Below are 22,497 nucleotides of genomic sequence, written 5' to 3'. Positions count from 1 at the left end.
TAATACCCCCTAGTAGTAATAATTCTCCCTATAATATGACAGTAATGAAATACCCCCACTTAGTGCCCGCAGTTGAGATAATGTCCCCATAATGTATGCCAGTATAAAATAACCCTATATAGTGCCCCAGTAAATGCCTTCATAGTGCTCCTCTCCTCCTTCCCCATAGTGTCCCCCATAATATGCCAGTAAATAAACTGGATTTTCAGAGGATAAAAACATCTATTGCTGGAGCAAAAGCACATCTTGAAATAAGGTACTAAGTGCATTAGGCCATGGCTTTACTTCAATAGCGATTATCCTGGACACAGATTTCCTTTAAAGCTCACCTACAGCAGTGAAGAAAAATGTCTGGGTTGTTATGGAAACCTGGAGTAAAGCTGTGTATGTTGAGGCTAATGGCCTGCGAGCTTCTATTGGCTGATAAGCGTCATGTGACCAAGCTTCTATTGGCTAATGCATTTTTGGGGATTATCTCAGGAACGGTACCTCCTAGAGAGCTGAGACCTGCTCTAAAACCTTCCCGAACACCTGATGTACCTGTGCGACAAATTTCGTGATTGTAAATGCAATGGTGCGGATTCCTTTAGCGGACATACATACTTACACACACATACACTCGGCTTTATATATTAGATACACACACACAATGATGGGAAGTGTGTTACAGGGCCCTAGAATCCACACCAGTAGTTTATATGAATCCCATTTATATCGTCCCAGAGTATGAATGACCAGTTTCCAATGTATTAATAAGTAATGTACAAGTATTCTCACTGATCCGAAGAAATGCTGGGAGCTATATCACAGAACATTTCATTAATGGATAATATTGAATGCTAGCAAACTGTAAGACGTATTTATGTTAGTAGCATGGCCGCACTTCCTTCATAGTTATTTTTGTCCCCCTTACTATTCAGTATTTATATATAGAAAATAACTATAATTGTGATATAAAGCAATTGCGCTTCAGCGCTTTTTCCTGAACGACTTAGAAGAGTCAGCAATAGGTTTGTTCAGCTGTATATTATTTCCTCCGTCTTTAAAGGGATTCTGTCACCTAGTTTTGGGCTATAGAGATGCGGACATGCACGGCTAGATCGCCGCTAGCATGTCCGCAATATACCTGTCCTATAGGGCTGTGTGCTTTTATTTTCTTTAAAAAAGGATTTTAGAGATACGTAAATTAGTCTTGTAGGTGTCCAAGGGGCTATACGAACCTTCCTGGTGCCCAGCCACACCCGCCTGTGAAGGAGCCCAGCACCGCCTATGTCCTCTGAATCTCCTCCTTTCATCAACGATAGATAGTCGTAATCTCGCAATGCGTAGTTCCTTTCCTGAGGCTGATGCCAGCACAGGGAAGGAACACTATACCGGCACTGCGCATGCGCGAGCTCACGGCAATCTATAGTTGATGAAAGGAGGAGATTCGGAGGACATAGGCGGTGCTGGGCTCCTTCAGAGGTTGGTGTGGCTGGGCACCAGGAAGGTTCGTATAGCCCCTTGGACACATACATCCTTGGTGACAGAATCCCTTTAAGATCTTTGTAGTCCTTTAATTTTCATTCTACGAAGGAATGGAAATCGCATGATACGAAATATGCATAAGGTAGATTTTACCTTCAAATGTTCCCTTTGGTGCTTGCCCAACCTAAAATGTAATTTCTTGAATCCTTATATCATGCAAGGTCAATGATAAACCATTAAATCTGCAAAATTCTTTTGTTTCCAGGAGTCTTTAATAACTGAGTTCAAGAAACTGAGGGCAATAATCACTGAAGCGTGTGCAGCACAGAATAGGATGTTGCATCCTGGTCCAAAAAGAAGCGGTGGACCCTTACAAGGTGAGGATCAACTTGGGTAGGCATAATAAGTGTCTGTCTGGAGCATTATATTGGACATCTAGGACCTAAGGTGGCAGGGTGCATGCTAATGCCTTTGGCTTGGGAGAGAGTTTTAGACAGCAGCAAAAGAATTTCTCCAAACTAGTGAGGTATAATTGGTTGTTTAATTGGTTAGTAAGTATCCTCCTAGACCAGTGTTCGCCATAAAGAGAAAGATGTTAGGATTTTATTATACCTGTGGCAGTGCAGCGCAGTGAAGCGCAGTGTTGCGAGCATTGTCTGTTTTTGACAGCACTTGACAAATGGCTTTCTCTACATTTGACACAACGCATTGGCAGAGCTTTTGTAGCAGTGTCATTAATTCTCTTCACTGGTACACACTGTAAGCAAATTATTTAGCAACCCATAACAACTCTTTTACTGTTATTTCAAGCATTGTGTTTATAACAAAGCGAGTGTTGTGACAACTTAAAGGACATTGCCATACGTTATTGCTTTAGAAGATTGACATATTTAGTATTGCGTTCAGTAGTATTAGGGGAGCTTTGTGACCTGATTGTGCCAACATTAACCCCATAAGTACCCAGCTCATTTTTTGTTTTGCATTTTTCTTTATTCTTTCCCACTTTCCAATAGCCATAACATTATTATTTTTCCGTTCATATAGCCATATGAGGGCTTTCTTTTTTGCGGGGTTAAATTGAAAAAATAAAATAAAATAATATTCCACCAAGGTTTTTGTGGTTTTGACATCACGGTGTTCACTGTGTGCTAAAAATGGCTCAGTACGAATACAGCGATACCAAACTTGTATAGGTTTTTTAATTTGTTTTACAACTTTTTAAAAAATAAAGCAACCTCGAAAAAAAATTGGAAATTCTTTGCATTGCCATTTTCTGACATAACTTTTTTTACATTTCTATCCAAAGAGCTGTATGAGGGCTTGTTTTTTAATGGTACCATTTTAGTGGCGACCATGTGTTTTTGAAAAAAAATATTCCATTCTGTTTTCCCTGCACAGGAATGTTTAACAAAAATATATATTTAATAGTTTAGACATTTTCAGACGTGGCGATACCTGATATGTTTTATATATAAAATAGGGAAAGGGGATGATTTAAACCCGGATGATCCCAACTTTTGATCCCTTGTCCTATTCACCCTAATCGAGATCAATTAGGGTGAATAAGATTTTCACATGCTCCCTGCTGCACTGTGCTTTGTGCACACAGCAGCAGGGAGCTTACCATTGCAGGCCTGAAAGGCTTCACAAGTTTCCAGGCTGCCATGATAACCGATTGGAGCCCCGCAAATTCACTACAGGGGCCCGGTCAGAGGGCAGAGGGAGCTGGATCCCTCTGCCTTGCATCACAGGTGCTGCGATCAGCTTTGATTGCAGCACCTGAGGGGTTAAATGACAAGGTTCAGTGGGATTGCCGTTCCCCGTCGTTGCGGCCGGATGCCTGCTGTATGATACAGTTGACACCTTCCGCGTATGAAGTGGGCTCACTAAAGCAGCCGGCTCCATTACCCCAACCACCGTGACTTACTGCTTCGTCACAGTGGTTGAAGGGGTTATTCATTTTCCACAGACAAATACACATGAATCAAATTTGTTTAAATCTCATCCAATTTGCAGCTACTCTAAAACATTGCAGATTTTCTGCACAGAATATACAGAAATAAACAAAAATATGTGTATGTTTTTTTAAAGTAAAGTCATATTCATCTGTTTGGTATACATTTTTTATGTAGGTGCCTGTATGTCTAACAAAAAAATAATACAACTTGTACCTTAACTGTATGGACCAAGTGGTATCCACAGCAGATTTGTAGTTTGAACAAGCATATGAAACGTTGTGTCCTTTTATCGAGAGGTCGAGGGGGAGCATTGAATGACAACTATTATGCACCCTAGTTTAACCCTTTCATGACTGCCCCCTTACTATATACGTCCAGCCTTGCCTATGTGTAATTCCCCCACAGGAGGCAGTTTTCCCTTATAAGGCTACTTTCACACTAGCGTTTTCTTTTTCTGGTATTGAGATCCATCATAGGGGCTCAATACTGGAAAAAAATGCTTCAGTTTTGTCCCCATTCATTGTCAATAGGGACAAAACTGAACTGAACAGAACGGAATACTCCAAAATGCATTCCGTTCCGTTTAGTTAGTATCCAGAGGATAGATCATCAGTTTAAACAAACTGCAGAACCCCTTTAAATTATAAGTTAAAAAAATAATAAATACAATTAAAAAAAATTAAAAAATAAATACAATTTTGCTAACGGAAAGTGTCACCATAGTCACCTCATTCACCGTCTATACATGTTATATATATACATTCCTATGAATGCTCGTTAGCGATGATCTGGCAGTGTAATACTGCTGCAATTATTCAGTTTAAAAATCATAGTTTGCCCGCGGCACATCGTGTTGTGTAATCCCGGTCTATCGCCGGCAAATAATAACTCAGTATGGGGACGAGTGATGGTGTTACTGAGGAGGAGACCACTGCTATTCGGTGGTAGTATTACACTGCCAGATCATCGCTTACAAGCATTCATACAAACGCTCATTAGTGATGATCTGCACAATTATCTGCCCGTCTAATATAAGCTTCAGTGCTTAATCGTTAGCGATAATCTGGCAGTGTAAGGCCCCTTTCACACGGGCGAGTTTTCCGTGCGGGTGCGATCCGTGCGGTGAACGTATGGCACCCGCACTAAATCCTGACCCATTCATTTCTATGGGGCTGTGCACATGAGCGATGTTTTTAACGCATCACTTGTGCGTTCAGTTGAAATCGCAGCATGCTCTATATTTTCCGATTTTGACGTGACGCAGGCTCCATAGAAGTGAATGGGGTGTGTGAAAATCGGATGGCATCCGCAAGCAAGTACGGATGCCGTGCGATTTGCACGCATGGTTGCTAGGAGACCATCGGGATGGAGACCCGATCATTATTATTTTCCCTTATAACATGGTTATAAGGGAAAATAATAGCATTCTGAATACAGAATGCATAGTAAACCAGCGCTAGAGGGGTTAAAAAAAATAAAAAATAATTTAACTCACCTTAGTCCACTTGCTCGCGAAGCTGGCATCTCCTTGTGTCTCCGCTGCTGATGAACAGGACCTGGGGTGAGCTACTCCATTAAATAGAGCTTAAGGACCTTCGATGACGTCACTCCGGTCATCACATGATCTTTTACCATGGTGAATCACCATGGTAAAAGATCATGTGACGTACCATGTGATGACCGGAGTGACGTCATCGAAGGTCCTTAACCTGTATTTAATGGAGCAGCTCACCCCAGGTCCTGTTCATCAGCAGCGGAGACACAAGGAGATGCCGGGCTTCGCGATCAAGTGGACTAAGGTGAGTTAAATTATTATTATTATTTTTTTTAACCCCTCTAGCGCTGGTTTACTATGCGTTCTGTATTCAGAATGCTATTATTTTCCCTTATAACCATGTTTGGGGTACCAAACATGCGCGATTTTTCTCACGCGAGTGCAACGCATGACAATGTTTTGCACTTGCGCAGAAAAAATCGCGCATTTTCCCGCAACGCACCCGGCTCTTATCCGGGCAAAAAAACTCACGCCCGTGTGAAAGAGGCCTAAGGGTACACGCACACATTAAGGATTCATGTGCTGAGAATCTGCACTGAAATCCGCAGGTGTTCGCAGGCATATCCGTGCGGTCAATCCGCATCAATTGGTGCGGATTTGCATGCAAATTTGGTGCGGATTTTCCGCATGCGGATTTTACTAAGTGAATGTAGTAAATCCGGTCAGAAAAAATAAAATAAATTGACATGCTGTGGATTTTAAAATCCTCACCTCAGGTCAAAATCCGCATCATGTGCATTGAGAATTTCAAATTCTCATAAAATGCAATGTACATAACTTAAAGGTGCGTATTTTCCGCACGCAATCCTGATCGTGTACATTTAGCTTAATATTGTCGCCGATTATTCAGCATGTTTAAAAATCATCGTTTGCCGGTGGCAGATCCTGCTGTGTAATTACGGTCTGCCGTCAGCAAAAAAATGATTCAGTATGGGGACGAGCAGTATGGGGATGGCATTAGCAATTGCTCCTCCCCTACTGAGGAGGAGTCCGCTTCTATTTGGTGACAATATAACACTGCCAGATCATCGCTAACGAGCATCTAATATAAGCTTTAGTGCTTTTTAGGCCTCTTGCACACGACCGTATGCCCTCTGTGACATACGGTCTGTGAGCGGGCCATATGTCCCGGAGCGGCATTGATTTTCCACACGGGAGTGCACAGCATCATAGATTACAATGACGCTGTGGATGTTGGGCCACCCACGGTGCTACTGTCCTGCACTCATAAAATCATATGAGTGCAGGACGATAGTACAGCGGTCAGCCCGACGTGCACAGCATCATTGTAATCACTCCTGTGCGCATGATCAATGCCGCTCCGGGACATATGGCCCGCTCACAGACCGTATGTCACAGAGGGCATACGGTCGTGTGCAAGAGGCCTTAGTGATCTTGCAAAAGTGCTAGTAAAATGATGTTTATCTGGTAACACATCACTTTTAAGGTTACACTGTATTGCTCACCAATTAATTTTGACTGGATATTGTGCAATAATTGATCTGTAGGCTTTCCGTAAGGATTTGTGAACACGCCCACACACACAACCTCACCCACACATTGCCCTTCCCACTGCTGCCAATTACCATGCACCTTCTCCAAGCTTTCTACAACATGATGGGCTCAGTACTGTTCTAAGAGGGGCTTCGCCAGTTGCCATTTAGATGATATGAAATCAACCTTTGACAAGGTCTTTAGGGCTCATGTCTGCACAATGTATTCTTTGTGTATATAATGCTATTTGTTGAGGTGGTATGTATAGGGACTTGCTGAGCCATTAGTTTACTCCACGGAGGAACGTATCACATCTACAGCACACCCACGTGAGTGATGAGTGAAGATTTCAGTGCTGTTCATGGGTTCACTGTGTGATTTATCATCCTATTCCAAACACTTCTCTTTATATCTTATGGCGCTTAGTTTTTTGCTCTGTTTTTCTGATCCTGTATCATAATTCATGTCTTCAAATTTTTTCTTTTGCATGCTGTTGACATTATTACGTCATCTATGACTGTTTCATACAGATGTACACTGTGTTTTTTTCAATAATTCATATGAAATCTGTAAGGAAAAATATTATGGTGTATTCACAGTAATCTCCTTAAATGGTTTGTCCAGCTTTTTCTGTATTTTGTTGTTTTTAATTGTCAGCCTGTGGTACTTATGGAAAAATCCATACTCGCCTACTCCCTGTCACTCGTTCTTCTGGTATTCCAGTCACCACGTGTAAACTTGTGGATGGACTGGGTCATGTGCGCCGCACTATTCATTGAGTGTATATCATTACTGGATCACGTTTTGGTAAGGCTGGGTTGTAAATTTAAAAATATATATATATGTATAAAAAAAAAAGCTGGACAATCCATTTAAGGGTTTGTTCATATTGTGTGTTTTTCACTCATATTTTCAAGTGTATTTCATGCCAAAATCAGAGTGAACTTCATTTTCCCACTGATTAGAATTGGAATCCTTGCTGTTATTCAAACAACACAGATTTGTGGAAAAAAAAAGAAGTAACATATCACTTGATGCAGAATCCATGAAAAATCTGTGAGGAAACCATGGCTTGGTAGTTGCTTGTGGATTAGACCCATTTAAATGGGTCTAATGTGCATGTGGATCCATGGTATTATTACGAGCTGCAAATCCACAAGCAGTGGCAACATTAGAATGCTTAGCTTCCTGTGGAGAATACAGTGCCTCATGGAGGTATTAAAATACCTACATCTCTGTCATACGACTCTCTGTGCCGCCATACAGGGTCAGAAATCATACCAAAGTAGTGAATCACCATCATTGTGCACTATATGTGCAAGTGAAACAATATACGTTTGTGTATATCTTGTCTTATCTGAATGTCTTTGAGGTGCTCACATGATATAAGCTGCTTAGCAGACCATACAGAAAATGCATTCATGTACACGTGTCCGTCTTTAAGTTGGAGATCCAATCAGATGAATAAGTTACTATAATAGCTTTTATAGCTGTAGTAGCTACGGGAAACAGATGCACACTTTCCCATACATAGTAAGTCCTGTGTAAGTGGAAACCCAGAATGTTTTATACTCTTATTTTGAAAATAAGCACGGCTAATTGGTCCTCATCTGACTGTACAGTGGTCCCTCAAGATACAATCATTTCAGCTGACAATGGTTTTTCCTGGGCCATTGTGTGTTGAAACGAGACTCGGCAAACAATACCTCAGACTCAGACGCAGCCAATCAATATGGCCATTTCTCTGGTAAAACACCTGTATAAGTTACAGTATATAGTAACTTCTCTTTACAGTACAGTGAGGTCCTACATATCATCTACTGCTTTCTGTCTGTGTCAGAATGAGCTGCTTCTTTGGATGTCAGGTGATGGTGGCTGTATTTAAATTTTTCCGGTACACTGTGCACTATACAAGATACTAAAGGAGTGCCTGTCCTCATCATAGAAAGTAATTTACAGCTTCCAGCATCTATTACTTACTGCTAAATGTAAGGACTTACTTTATCTGCCTCAGTTATCTGCTTATTTTTCTTAAATCTTCACGTTCTTTTATCATGGGATGACATTTGGGTCTTTGGAACCAATTACTAGTTTTCCACAGAGATATGGACTCCAGTTAAAATTGTTTTAACTTACAGTGAAAGTTAAATTTTGTAACTTGAAGGACCACTGTATATGGATTGGCCATAACAGCTTAGTTAGGCTGGGTACATGCCATGTTTTACATATTTTAGAACATATTTAAAAACACATCTAGTCCTTAAAATTTGTTTATTGCAAGATCAGGTGAACAACACATGACAGATTACACCATGTCATTATGTAACAAAAACTAGGCCAAAATTCAGAAGTGGTGCTTCTGAATTTTGGAAGGTAATTAGTAGCCAGGCACTGGTAATCAAATGCCTCCAACAGTGACCACCCCTATAAAAGCAGATGTTTTGGAGGAAAGACATCAGGCATAATCTTAGAGAAGCATTTGTTGCTGCCTATCAGTCTGGGAAGGGTTGTAAGGCCAGTTCCAAACTATTTGAAGTCCATCATTCTACTTTGAGAAAAATGCTTCACAAGTGGAAAACATTCAAGACAAGTTGACAGTCTTCACAGGAGTGGACATCTCAGAGAATTCATTCCATAGTCAAACCGTGCAATGCTTGGACAAGACTCTACAGCCCTCAGCAGGTTAAATGCTCAAGATCATGACATTTAGAATGGCTGGTTTGAAAGGGTTGCCAGGAGAAAGACTCTTCTTTTTAAAAAGAACATGGCAGTACACCTTAAGTTTAGAAAGTTGCATCTGAACAAACTACAATGTTCTTTGGACAGATGAGACCAGAGTTGCTTGGCCATAATGCACAGCACCACATCTGATGAAAAACAAACAGCATATCAACACAAACGCCTAATACCAACGCATTGGACTGTTGATCATTTGGCCTTGTTTTGCAGTCACTGAGTTGACCATGAACTACTTTCTATACCAAAGTGTTCTAGAGTCAAAGCTGAGGCCATCTATCCAACAGCTAAAGTTTAGCTAAAACTGGGTAACAGAACAGGAAAAACATCCCAAGCAAACTACTGTAGCAAATCAGAATGGCTGAAAAATAAAAGCATCAAGGTGTTCCAATGGTCCAATAAATATTCAGACCTCTGTTTCGAGACCTTAAGGTACTGTATGTGCAGGTGATCCGCATTAATTTCTAGCAGTGGTTTTTGATGCAGATTTAATGCTGTTTTGCCGCCGATCTCACCCTTCATTAGAAAAGGTATAAAACCACCAATATAATTGACATGCTGCATATTTATATCATTTCTACACTTAACATAGTATTTAAAAGGAATTTATGAGTGTATATATATATATATAAATTTTTGCTTCTACAAATATTATAGATTTGAGTTATCATATACTGTCTATTGTAAGGATGAGTGTGCGTATATGTATGTATGAGTGTGTGTATTTCTAAATCAGCACAGCAGTTCAGTTTCCACACGGGAAACATCTGCAAGGTGTACAGGAGATTTGTTTAATCTCATACATTTTGCTGGTACTGTACGAAACTACGGATTTTCCGCATTGGGAATCCACACAGAAAATGTGCATAGTTTTTATTTTATTGTCTTCTGAGATTACTTTGCTTTTTAACAGATATACTCATGTAGTTACTTACCTCAGTTACATCTTCCCCATGCTTTTATTTTTTTAATTTGGACTCTACTGCCCCGTTTTCACAATTCCCTCTGTTTTTGTCATATCCTGGGTGTAGTACTTTCTGTTGTATCCAAGAGAACCCATGATTAGTTTCATTAGGAAATCTTTGTGTTTGTGTGTCTATTTGACAAAATGTAATCCTGCACACAATGCACATATAACACGCTTTATTGCAAGTTAAATTTTTACAGACAATACTATCTGGAAGGCATCTGAAAAACTCTTATCATTAAATGTTTTCATTAATGGTACTTTAAAGATACACTGCACAGATCATGTTATGTAAAAACTTTAAGAAACATTACAATTAATATTATAGGCAAAAAAGGAAAAAAATAAATTAAAAAAAAGAGAACCCATGATGCACTTCTGTTTTCTCTGTCACGGTTCCCTCACCGCTCTAACAATGCTCAGCTAGTTTATATCTACCACCCAGCTAGTTACATAGACATTCCCCAATCACTGACCTCCCATTTACATAACCTCACAGGAAAAAAGAAAGAGCTGCATGGACATAATCATGTGACCTCAGCCCAGTACAGACGATAGGGGCAAAAAAGATAACAAAAAAAAAAACAACATAAAAGAACAGTTACCTTCATAAATTATTATCTTAAGTATGTTAATGAGAACTGGAAAACTAATTTAAGGTCAATGGCAGCAAGATACAACTGTTTCTGTTCCTTCTGTTTTTTAAGTGTAATTATTGTTATGGCCTTTCACTTGTACCATTGTACTGTCTGGGCCAGCGTTGGCTGCTTGTGTGAGCTATTTGCTAGTGCCATTACATCATGTATCTCGGTCCTGGTTACTTGTGGTTTGTACTCCTCCTCAATTCTGTATTGCGAAGGTTAACTTTTTCCTTGCTGTCTGTGTGTCTACATCTGTTCAATTAATGAGTTTATGTCATGTCTCCTATTTAGTCCGGATTTCTGTGTCTATTGAGTTCTGTGACCAGTGCTGGTTGAGCAACTTCATATCTTTCATGCATAGGCTGTAACTGCTTTGCAGTCCACAAATTGCAGATCTTTATGACACAAACACCACATTCCACATTTTGTGGCACGCACAGGGAAAGCCTTATAAAGAAATGCCTTTGTGGACAAGAATAGGACATGCTCTTTATTGGGTCCGCCCCCATTTCAAACCCGTCTGAAATTAATGGGTCCGCACCCATTCTGCAAAATTGATATTGGGTGCAAAAACCATAACTCAAAACCTCAGGACACGAGAAAATCCCTTACGTGGTTGTGTTATCCTGCTGCGCAGATGGCACCAACCTGCCACCAATGCTAATATTCAAAAGGAAAAACATGCCAAAAAAGGGGATTCCACAAGGAGTTATTGTCCATTTTCATGACATGGATGGATGAACGAAAATGGAATGAAAATATGGTTTGAAAAAGTGTGGTCCAAATGCCCTGGAGGGCACATATCAGTGAAGACACAAACAAAGATCTTTAAGGAAGCCAAGACCATCTAGTGGTAATTCCTGGGGGGCTTAACAGCCAGTTACAATCTCAGGATGTTTCCATTAACAAGCCATTTAAAGTTTTTATGCGTGAAGAGTGAAACTAATGGATAGCTGCGGGAAATCAAAAGCCCAATATCACTCAGGTTTGTGAGTGGGTGAAATCATCATGGCAGGCAGTGAAAGAAGAAATAGTTGTGAGGTTATTTAAAAAATGTGGCATCAGTAATGCCTTGGATGGCTCTGAAGGCAGTATCCTGTAAGAAGAGACTGAAGACAATGATACCAGTCATTCTGAGTTTGATAAGCTTGGACAGTAGCGAGAAGGAGTTCTTGGAGTTCTCTGACGACTAGTGGAGTACCATATCTGGACATTAAAGGGATTCTGTCAGCTAGGTTTAGCCTATAGAGCTGAGAACATGTGCTGCTAGATCGCCACAAGCACTTCCACAATATACATTTCCCATAGCTCTGAGTGCTTTTATTCAGTCAAAAAAAGATTTTATATATTTGCAAATGAGGCTAGTAAGGAGCCGAAGGGGCTGTTACCAACGTTTCAAGAGCCCAGCCACGCCAACTGTGAATGAGCCCAGCATCCTCCAAATCACCACCTTGCTCCCTCGACGTCACACAGTTAGAGCGCCGTAATCTTGTGCATGCGCGAGTACGCCGCATATCAGTGCCGGCATATGGTTCTTTCCTTGTGCTGGCATCAGCCTCAGGGAACGAACTGCGCATGCGCTAGCTGGCATATGTGAGATTACGGCGCTCTAACTATGTGACGTCGGGGGAACAAGGAGGAGATTCGGAGGATGCGGGGAGGTGCTGGGCTCCTTCACAGTGGGTGTGGCTTGGCTTCTGAAACATTGGTAACACCCCCTTGGGCTCCTTACTAGCCTCATTTGCATAAATATATGAAATCATTTTTCTTTTTTACTGAATACAAGCACTCAGAGCTATGGGAAATGTATATTGTGGACGTGCTCAGCTCTATAGGCTAAATCTAGCTGACAGAATCCCTTTAAAGTCATGTCTTAGTTTTCTTCTGGCCGCCTCTCGGCATGTTTGCTGCTGTGTTCATGTTTTCATTGTTGAAATACTGTTCTGTTATTTTAATAAATATTTTAGTTCAAAATATTTTATTTTCCTCCTCTAAAACCTAGGTGCGTCATATGGGGAGATGTGTTTTATAGGGCGAAAATTAAAGTAATTAAGTGTTATTGCAGGGCAAGACCGCTTACTGTTATCTCACATATATATTCTTATTATTATAGCCAAATTTACCACCCTAACTCCTCCCACAGTTTTTACACTAATTAGATATATAGTAATATACCGAAACATGAGGATTGTTCCCGATTGGTGTGCTATTACTTTGTGGATCGTTTCGTCGAATGGTTCACGAAATATCAGCGTTTTTGTGGCGAAATTGGTCCCATAGGAATGAATGGCAGAATGTTCAAAACTAGAGTGAGAGCTGACAAAAGCTAGAGTGGGAGCTGAAAAATCAGGAAATGATTTCTAAACTGCCACCACTTCCTCATTTCTCACTCTATCAAGCTTGCCATGTGCACTTTTTACATTTGATCAATCAATTGGTTAGTGTAATGTTTACTATCTTTACTTACTCCAAACACTCCACACAGTTACTCTGCCCACTCCATAAAGTTACTCTGCCCAGTCCAACCTTTCCACAGTTACTCCAACCACACAACAGTTACTCAAGCCACTCCACCCAGTTACTCCGCCCTCTGTAGTTGTAGACTACTGGTGGAGGCAAGAACACTTCACACAATTTCCCCAGAAAATGTAGCTTTTCTAGTTCATTAATACATTTCTAGGAGAAATAACAGGAATCATACAACTTAGCTTTTTAAGAAAAGGGGCTCCAGCAGTAGGGTAATACTAATATTTATTAAAATATCATGTGGGAGAGGTTTCTTTTTTTGTTGATTTTGTGAACATTAGTGTGGATTTATCAAAGTGATTACTCTACTTACTACAATGAAATATTGTTATTTATTGCTTATAGAGGTGTCCAGTGGTTTATTTGACAGAAAGGATCAGTCTTATTCTCATCCTCAGTATGGCCATCAAAGTGAAAGAAATGAGTGGCATAATGTTCTCCATCAGCCAGCACCTAACGAAGGTATTTCTCCAAGTATTACTAAATTAGCAATTTATTCAACATACAGAGGTACAATGATGCTAGAAAGTTTATGGAACTTTTAGAATTTTCAGATTTTTCTACATAATGTAGAAAACATTACTAACATCCTCTGGATAGGTCATCCGTGTCGGATCAGTGGGTGTCTGACACCCTGGACCCTCGCTGTTCAGCTGTTTGAGAAGGCAGCACCGCTTGCAGTAGCGCTGCGGCCTTCTCGCAGCTTTCCCTAGGCCAGTGACTACGTGGCATAAGCACAGTTCAGCCCAATTCTAGTGAATGAGGATGAGTGCAATACCAAGCACAGCCACTATGCGATGTATAGCGATGTGCTTTGTAAGCACTGAGCAGGCCACAGTGCGCACAGGAGTGCCGGTGCCTTCTCAAACAGCTGATCCCCACGATCAGATACTGATGACCTATCCAGAGGTTAAACATATAGTTATGTGCCTTTAAACAGAATACATGTGAGAGAGATAGATCTGCCATAACATTAACCCCTGGGGTTCTTCGGTTTCATTATCCCCCCCCCCCCCCCAAAATTTGCCAAGAGCATTTTTTTTGTCCCATGTGCTTGTTATCATGTCAGTACTTTCATTCTCCTGTTTTTGCATCATTTCATCCGGGCTTGTTTACATCCAAGACTTCCTGTCTTCATCAGCTTTCTGTCGATATGCACTGTTTTATTTTTTACACAATAATGTACTGACAAACATCCTGTTCCACACTGAATCAGGGCTTAATTGGAGTAATAAGATGGCAGCCATAGCAACCACTCACAGTGGGCAGATGGGGTTGTCAGTGATCGCATCAAACCCATGCCATGGCCACTATCAACCTGGGACAGAATCAGAGTTATCTCCGACCTTTGCCTTTGCAGAACCTGTGCCTTTGCCATTCCATGGATGTAACTGTATATCTGTCTATGGGAACACACAGCTAAAATAGATGCACAGATACATCCTTTTGTGGCAAGTGGTTAAAATCAGTGGAAGATGAATTTAATAAAATTGATTTTCTTGTGACTGTGTCACCTATGAAGGCGTAAGATATATTAGCCACAAAGTAAGCAGTCAGTTGTTAAAGGGGTTTTCCGAGATATATTTATTGATTATCCTCAGAATAGGTCATCAGATCGGTGGTTGAAGAGAAGCCTGTGTGCCGGAACCCAGCAGATCTGATATTGATGGCCTATCCTAAGGATATGTCCTCAATAAAAATATCTGGGAAAATCCCTTTAAAATTGATGTGTTGGAAGTAGGAAAAATGGGCCTACAGTAAGGATCTAAGCAACTTTTGGCAAGAGCCTAATTGTGATGACTAGACAAGAGCATCTTCAAAATTGCAGGTCCTGTGTGGGATTTGTATTGTCCAGTACCAGAGAAGAGCGACTGTAGAACAAATTACTGAAAAGGACCATGCACCTTCAGGGATGATGTGATTCCATGTCTTGAAGAGTCAGTACTATTTTTTCAGTATAAGGTGGCCTATACAATATGTGGTTTTAATATTATGACCGATTGGCATAGTTATAGATCGATAGATATTTGTTTAATTTAAATGTGCTTATTATTGTGGATTTAACAAAGACCATGTTTTGATTATCAGGAAGGTATTTTTCTTCATACCATGACCATGATCCAAATCAGCAAGCAAGGCATCAAGGTAATTAATAAAGTCTGTTTGCATTCTTTGCAAATAATATTCTGCTGCAAAATTTTAAAAAAGTATGTCAGACCGCTTTCAGAAGGGCGTAACACAGGAACATTATTATCCTATTACAGCTGCAATTCCCGACAATTTGTGCGGGTCTGCTTAAAGGGGTTGTCTCACTTCAGCAAATAGCATTTATTATGTAGAGAAAGTTAATACAAGCCACTTACTAATGTACTGTGATTGTCCATATTGTTTCTTTTGCTGGCTGGAATAAAAAAAAATCCATTACATTATACACTACTCCTTTCCATGGTTACGACCACCCTGCAATTCAGTGGCAGTGGCCATGCTTGCACACTGTAGGAAAAAGCACTAGCCTATGTGCGCTCCCATGGTCCCGGCCACCAGAGAGGAGTCACCTTTTCCTATAGTGTGCCAGCACATCCACTAATGATGGATTGCATGGTGGTCGTAGCCATGGAAACGAGCACTGTAAAATGTGATGGAAAAATGAATCCAGCCAGCAAAGCAAGCAATATGGACAATACCAATACATTAGTAAGTGCTTTGTATTAACTTTCTCTACATTATAAATGACATTTGCTAAACTGAGACAACACCTTTAAAGGGATATTCCCATCTCAGATAATGGGGGCATATCGCTAGGATATGCCCCCAATGTCTGATAGGTGCGGGTCCCAACAGTGGGACCCGCACCTACAACGGAAACGAAGCGGGGAGCGCTGTGGCTGGAGGACCCCGGATTTCCCCGGGCCTGTCCACCACCAAGCGCTTCTCCCATAGAAGTGAATGGGAGCGCATGCGCAGCCAGTGGCGGATCCAGAGCCTGGTCTCGGGAGGGGCACTTCCAGATTATTTTCTGTCTGCCGCTACAAGACTACACAGTGTAGTGGTATACTGTATATTGTGGGGCACAGTGTAGGCTATATGTGTATAACAAAAATATTTCACATGAAAACTTTTCAATTACTTGGCTTGGCTCTTGGGGATCTCGGACACCACTTTAACACTTTGGCCGGGGGGCTCGGCGGAGCTGATGTGTTTTTTCCTAATGAGAAAGATTCCATAATAAGGATTTGGAGAAGGGGCAGAGGATAGCAAAAAAATACTCCCTCGTAATGCCCCCAGTTGAGCTAATGTCCCCATAGTGCCCCCATAATGTGCCAGTATAAAATACCCCTATATAGTGCCCCCATAGTGCTCCTCTCCCCCCTCCCTCCTAGTGCCCCCCATAAAGTACCAGTTTTAAATCCCCCATATATAGTGCCCCAGTAGATGCCCTCACTGTCCCTCATAATTTGCAAGTATAAAATACCCCTTCTTAGTGCCCCCCGTAGATGACACCATAGTACTCCTCTCCCCCCCTTCCCCATAGTACCCACCATAATGTGTCCCAGTATAAAATGCTACTGTACAGAGCCCCCATATAAAATGCCCCTTATTTGTAGCCTCAGTAGATGCCTCTATAGTGCCCACCAATAATGTGCCAGTAAAATGTTCCCCCATAGATGCCCCCAATCATGTGCCAGTAACAAGAGCCCCCTAATGTGCCAGTAACAAGAGCCCCCTAATGTGCCAGTAACAAGAGCCCCCCAATCATGTGATCATGTGCCAGTAACAAGAGCCCCCCAATCATGTGCCAGTAACAAGAGCTCCCCCAATCATGTGCCAGTAACAAGAGCCCCCCCTAATGTGCCAGTAAAACTTTTGTACATATAAAAAAAAAGAAAACACTTATACTTACCTCCATGTCAGCGATGCGATGCAGGCCTTTTCCGGCCTGTGTCCCACGCTGTACTGCTCAGTCAGCGCGATAACGCCCTCCCCTGCCCATTCGCATTTGCAGCACAGCCATCTGTATCGCTGTACTGAGGACGGCGATACAGATGACTATGGAGATGAGCGCTTCATCTCCCTGTGCCCTGCGGCCACCGCCCCCACTTCTGAGCGGCTCGGGTGGAGGGGGGGGTGGGGGAAGTTGCCCCCCCCCCCCTTCCGTGGATCCGCCAGTGTGCGCAGCCCATGCTCCCATTCATTTCTATGGGGCAGGCGGCAATAGCTCGGCTATTTTCGCCGGCCCCATAGAAATGAATGGAGGGCGGAAGCGCATGCGCAGTGTTCCCTCAATTCAGCGGTGGGACCTGCACCTATCAGACAATGGGAGCACTTTGTCTGAGATTGGAAAACCCCTTTAAGCAATATATAGGGTTGCCAGGGTCTTCTAAGTTTGACCCGGTAAAATGTGTCTGTATTAAAGCCCTGTGAAAGCAAACATAAGCATTCTTCAAACAGTTTTTTTTTTTTTTTTTTTTTTTATAATTTTGTGATGTTTTGTACACACATTTTTCCTGGTGTTTTTAAAGTTCTGTAGAAAAGCCTATGTAGAAAAATTCAAGAAAAACTGCGTAAAGCATGCTGCATTTTATTAGAAACACCACTAAACCTAAAAACACTACTAAAAGTGCTGTATATGTATCCATTATCAATTTCACCACAGACTTTATATTATTTTCTGGCTGCCACTTTTTTATGTGGAAAACCCTGCCAGTGGCCTAAGATTCTTTTTACTTGTTGCAATTTATGTTATTGTTGCAGTATTTTTTTTTCATGACAAAATGCATTTATTATATAAAAAACTATGTTTTAACAGCTGCTTTGCCATACATCTGTGGTATTCTTTATTTCACATAGGACAGCGGTCCATGAACCCTTCACATAAATATGACAGCAGAGGAAATATGCACCATTGGGGTCCTGAATATGACAGATTCAATCCAGGTAAACTAACTGTATTGAATTGTAGCTTATTTACTATAAATGGGTGAACAATGTGTTGTGTTGGTTTATAGTGCAAATGTTGAGCACGAGTACAAATGGCCAGAAAATGGAGCAATTAAACGTATAGAACTACTTTTAAAGGGGTTGTATCACTTCAGCAAATTACGTTTATTTTGTAGAGGAAGTTAATACAAGGCACTTTGCTGGCTAGATACATTTTAATACATTTTTCCATCACATTACACACTGCCCATTTCCATGGTTACAACCACCCTGCAATCCAGCAGCAGTGGTCGTGCTTGCACACTATAGGAAAAAGCACTAGCCTATGTGTGTTTCCACGGTCCAGAGAGGCTGGCGTTTTTCCTATAGTGTGCAAGCACGACCACAACTGATGGATCGCAGGGTGGTCAAACCCCTGTAAACAAGCAGTGTATAATGTGATGGAAAAATGAATCCAGCCAGCAAAGGAGGTAATATGGATAATAACAATACATTAGATAGTGGCTTGTATTAACTTTCTCTACATGATAAATGCCACTGAAGTTAGACAACCCCTTTAAGATACTTTAAAGAGTAACGCCTGACAATTTCACCACTGACATGCCTGTTTTAATATCTACATGCATTCCCCATGTGATAACAATTCTGGAGCATCTAGTCTTATGACTCTATGTTGTGTCATTTCTTTAATATTTCTGCTAGAAGTTCTGAATGAGTTGCTGTCAGTCTGCAGTAAGGGTACAGTGGGGTGGCAACCAGTTGGGGTTGTGTCTCTGCACAGTCTCACTTTATCCAGTCAGTGCTGCCATTCTCAGACTGTGCAAGGACACCCTCCCCAACTGGTTACCCCCCTCTGTACCCTTACTGCAGACTGCTGGCAATTTATTCATAACTTTTAGTAGAAATAATAAAGGAATGGCACAACATAGAGCCATAAGAAAAAATGTTCCAGACTTGTTATTACCTGGGGAATGCATGAAGATATTAATGCCTTAGTGACCAGCCTGTTTTGGGCCTTACTGACCAAGCGTTTTTCTTCCTTTTTTTATCATTGCGTTTCAAGAGCTATAACTTTTTTTATTTTTCCATCTATATAGCTTTATGAGGGCTTGTTTTTTTGTGGGACAAGTTGTAGTTTTTAATAGTTGTTATTATTGTTTTTTTACAGTGTTCACTGTAGGGCTGTTAGAGCAGGGCCTCGGCTCTCACGTGAGAGCCGGGCCAGTGCAGCGCTTAGACTGGGCCGCCGTAAAAAAGCGGTGGCCCAGCCTAAGGCCCCTTAGTGACTGCCGTAAAAAGGCATATGGATGGTCACTAAGGGGTTAAAACAGGCATGTCAGGAGTGGATAAGGTCCTCTTTAATATGCCCTCATTGCTATGATTAGCGTTAACTCCGATCCTAGCAATTTAATACTGTCACTGCTGACCTTGGCATCTAAGTGGTAAGAAAGAGGGAGGGGGCTCACTCTGTCACTCCATCCGCCTGTCGCAATGTGATCTTTTTGGCAGGGGCGAATAGGTATTATGTGAGTTTTACAGTAGCTGATATAATATACAGTTATATTATTGTGTATTTTATGAACGATCATGTTTAAAGTCCCCTAGTGAGAGAGAGAAAAAATGCAATGAATTTAAAAAATATATATAAATGTATTTTTTTATTTATTTACGTAAAAATATAATGAATAAAAACTGTACATAATTGTTTTTGCAGCATCTGTAAGTACAATACAGTAAAATTATCACTTTTTTCATCCTTTCCATTGAACGGCATAAAAAATGCAAAAATTGCTATATTTTGTTATTCCAACACACACAAAAATGCGCGGCGGGTGTATCAGCTGAGAGGGAGTTGGGGCTGGGGACCGTGCAGTGACTGTATTGTACTACACGGGCCCCGCTCACTGTATATAATCGTATCTGTAATTATAGGCATTGTTAATGTATAAAAATTCTGAGTAATCAGCGCCTGAATTACTTACAAGTGCTCGGTAGCGGAGAGGAGGGAGGAGGCAGGACGGGCGCTGGCAGCGTGAGTCACTACGTCATGCTCCCACGCCGCCTGCTTCATTCATAAAGTGGGCGGCGCAGACGCGTGACGTAGTGACTCACGCTGCCAGCGCCCGTCCTTCCGGCCTGCCTTCTTCCTCCTCTCTGCTACTGAGCGCTTGTAAGCAATACAGGCACTGATTACCCTGAATTGTTATATATTAACAATGCCTACAATTATAGATAAGATTATATACAGTGAGCGGGGCCCGTGTAGTAGAATACAGTCACTGCACGGGCCCCGCTGTCATTATAAAACCAGATGCGACCCCCACCCCCTGTATTGGGGGTCATTCACACTACAGGGACACTGTTATGGAGGGGATCTGTGGATAACACATAGCATAAGATGCTATATATGTGTCATCCACAGATCCCCCCCCCCCCCCCCATAACAGTGTCCTCCACAGATTCCCATAACAGTGCCATCCAGAGACCTCAATAAGAGCCATCCAGAGATCCCCATAACAGTGTCACCCACAGATCCCCCATAACAGTGTCACCCACAGATCCCCCATGACAGTGTCACCCACAGATCCCCCATGACAGTGTCACCCACAGATCCCCCATGACAGTGTCACCCACAGATCCCCCATGACAGTGTCACCCACAGATCCCCCATGACAGTGTCACCCACAGATTCCCCCATGACAGTGTCACCCACAGATTCCCCCATGATAGTGTCACCCACAGATTCCCCCATGACAGTGTCACCCACAGATTCCCCCATGACAGTGTCACCCACAGATCCCCCATGACAGTGTCACCCACAGATCCCCCATAATAGTGTCATCCACAGACCACCATTAGTTCAAAACCCACCAAAAGCACACCTTTTGGTTAAAAAATATTTTTTTCTTATTTTCCTCCTCAAAAGCCTAGGTGCGTCTTATAGGGCGAAAAATACGGTATGTCATATAAAGCAACGCCCCAAAAAAGACATGGAAGAATCGCCAAAAGTTGTACAATTCATTAGTTGTACTCCAAAATGATTTCGTAAAAAAAAAATACAACTGGGACGCAAAAAACAAACCCTCTTATGACTATATTGATGTTAAAACAAAAAAGTTATGGATTTTGAAATGCGCATATGAAAAAGCAAAAAAAAATAATCACAGAACCATAACTACCAGTCCTCAGCTACTCCACACAATGTCCTTCCCACAGTTCTGGTACATTATCTCCTACTACATCAGACTTTCTCCTTCCCTCCCCTAAAGAGTAACAGCAAGATCAATATTCTGAAAAGTTTCTTGCCATTGTTTACTTGTTGAGAATCAATATGATGATTGCTACATCCAGAGGTGTCACGAGGTCAAAACATTGAGGGCTTTGGGCCTGGATATTTTGTCCAGGGACCGGAATGTAGTGGCGGTCGACTATCCTCAGGATGTCGGTACAGTTGAATACTGCAGCAGGACACTTGAGCCAATGGCTCCCTGCCCCCCCCCCCCCCTTTCACATAGGCCACAGGCAGTAGAATAGCATAGGCTGTCACAAAACAATGACATAATCGCAATTGACTTCACTGCAACCACCTCAGCCGAGCAGCTGGCAACTCAGGGTGCAGGCAGGAAGAAGCCTGTGGCCTGCATCGCAGATGGCTGCAGGGAGTCAGATTTTTTTTTTCTCTTCCTCACTGAGGAGGAAGATAGTACTGATATATATATATATATATACATACAGTACAGACCAAAAGTTTGGACACACCTTCTCATTCAAAGAGTTTTCTTTATTTTCATGACTATGAAAATTGTAGATTCACACTGAAGGCATCAAAACTATGAATTAACACATGTGGAATTATATACATAACAAAAAAGTGTGAAACAACTGAAAATATGTCATATTCTAGGTTCTTCAAAGTAGCCACCTTTTGCTTTGATTACTGCTTTGCACACTCTTGGCATTCTCTTCAAGAGGTAGTCACCTGAAATGGTCTTCCAACAGTCTTGAAGGAGTTCCCAGAGATGCTTAGCACTTGTTGGCCCTTTTGCCTTCACTCTGCGGTCCAGCTCACCCCAAACCATCTCGATTGGGTTCAGGTCCGGTGACTGTGGAGGCCAGGTCATCTGGCGCAGCACCCCATCACTCTCCTTCATGGTCAAATAGCCCTTACTTTCAAAGTTTTCCCAATTTTTCGGACTGACTGACCATTTCTTAAAG

The 22,497-nt window shown here is 41.6% G+C and overlaps 1 protein-coding gene across 1 annotated transcript in view; it reads left to right on the top strand.

Annotated features, from left to right (window-relative positions):
• The window catches only part of FAM120B (family with sequence similarity 120B), a 133,689-nt gene that overhangs the window by 97,573 nt on the left and 13,619 nt on the right, over nucleotides 1-22,497 (top strand). The window contains exons 8-11 of the mRNA XM_044290210.1: nucleotides 1,733-1,844; nucleotides 13,690-13,806; nucleotides 15,433-15,489; nucleotides 18,193-18,279. Coding sequence (XP_044146145.1) covers nucleotides 1,733-1,844; nucleotides 13,690-13,806; nucleotides 15,433-15,489; nucleotides 18,193-18,279 — 373 coding nt within the window. The remainder of the gene's footprint in view (nucleotides 1-1,732; nucleotides 1,845-13,689; nucleotides 13,807-15,432; nucleotides 15,490-18,192; nucleotides 18,280-22,497) is intronic.

The sequence above is a fragment of the Bufo gargarizans genome, chromosome 4 (genome assembly GCF_014858855.1).
Source record: "Bufo gargarizans isolate SCDJY-AF-19 chromosome 4, ASM1485885v1, whole genome shotgun sequence".
NCBI classification, from domain to species: Eukaryota; Metazoa; Chordata; class Amphibia; order Anura; family Bufonidae; genus Bufo; species Bufo gargarizans.
This window is presented reverse-complemented; position numbering and strand designations above follow the sequence as displayed.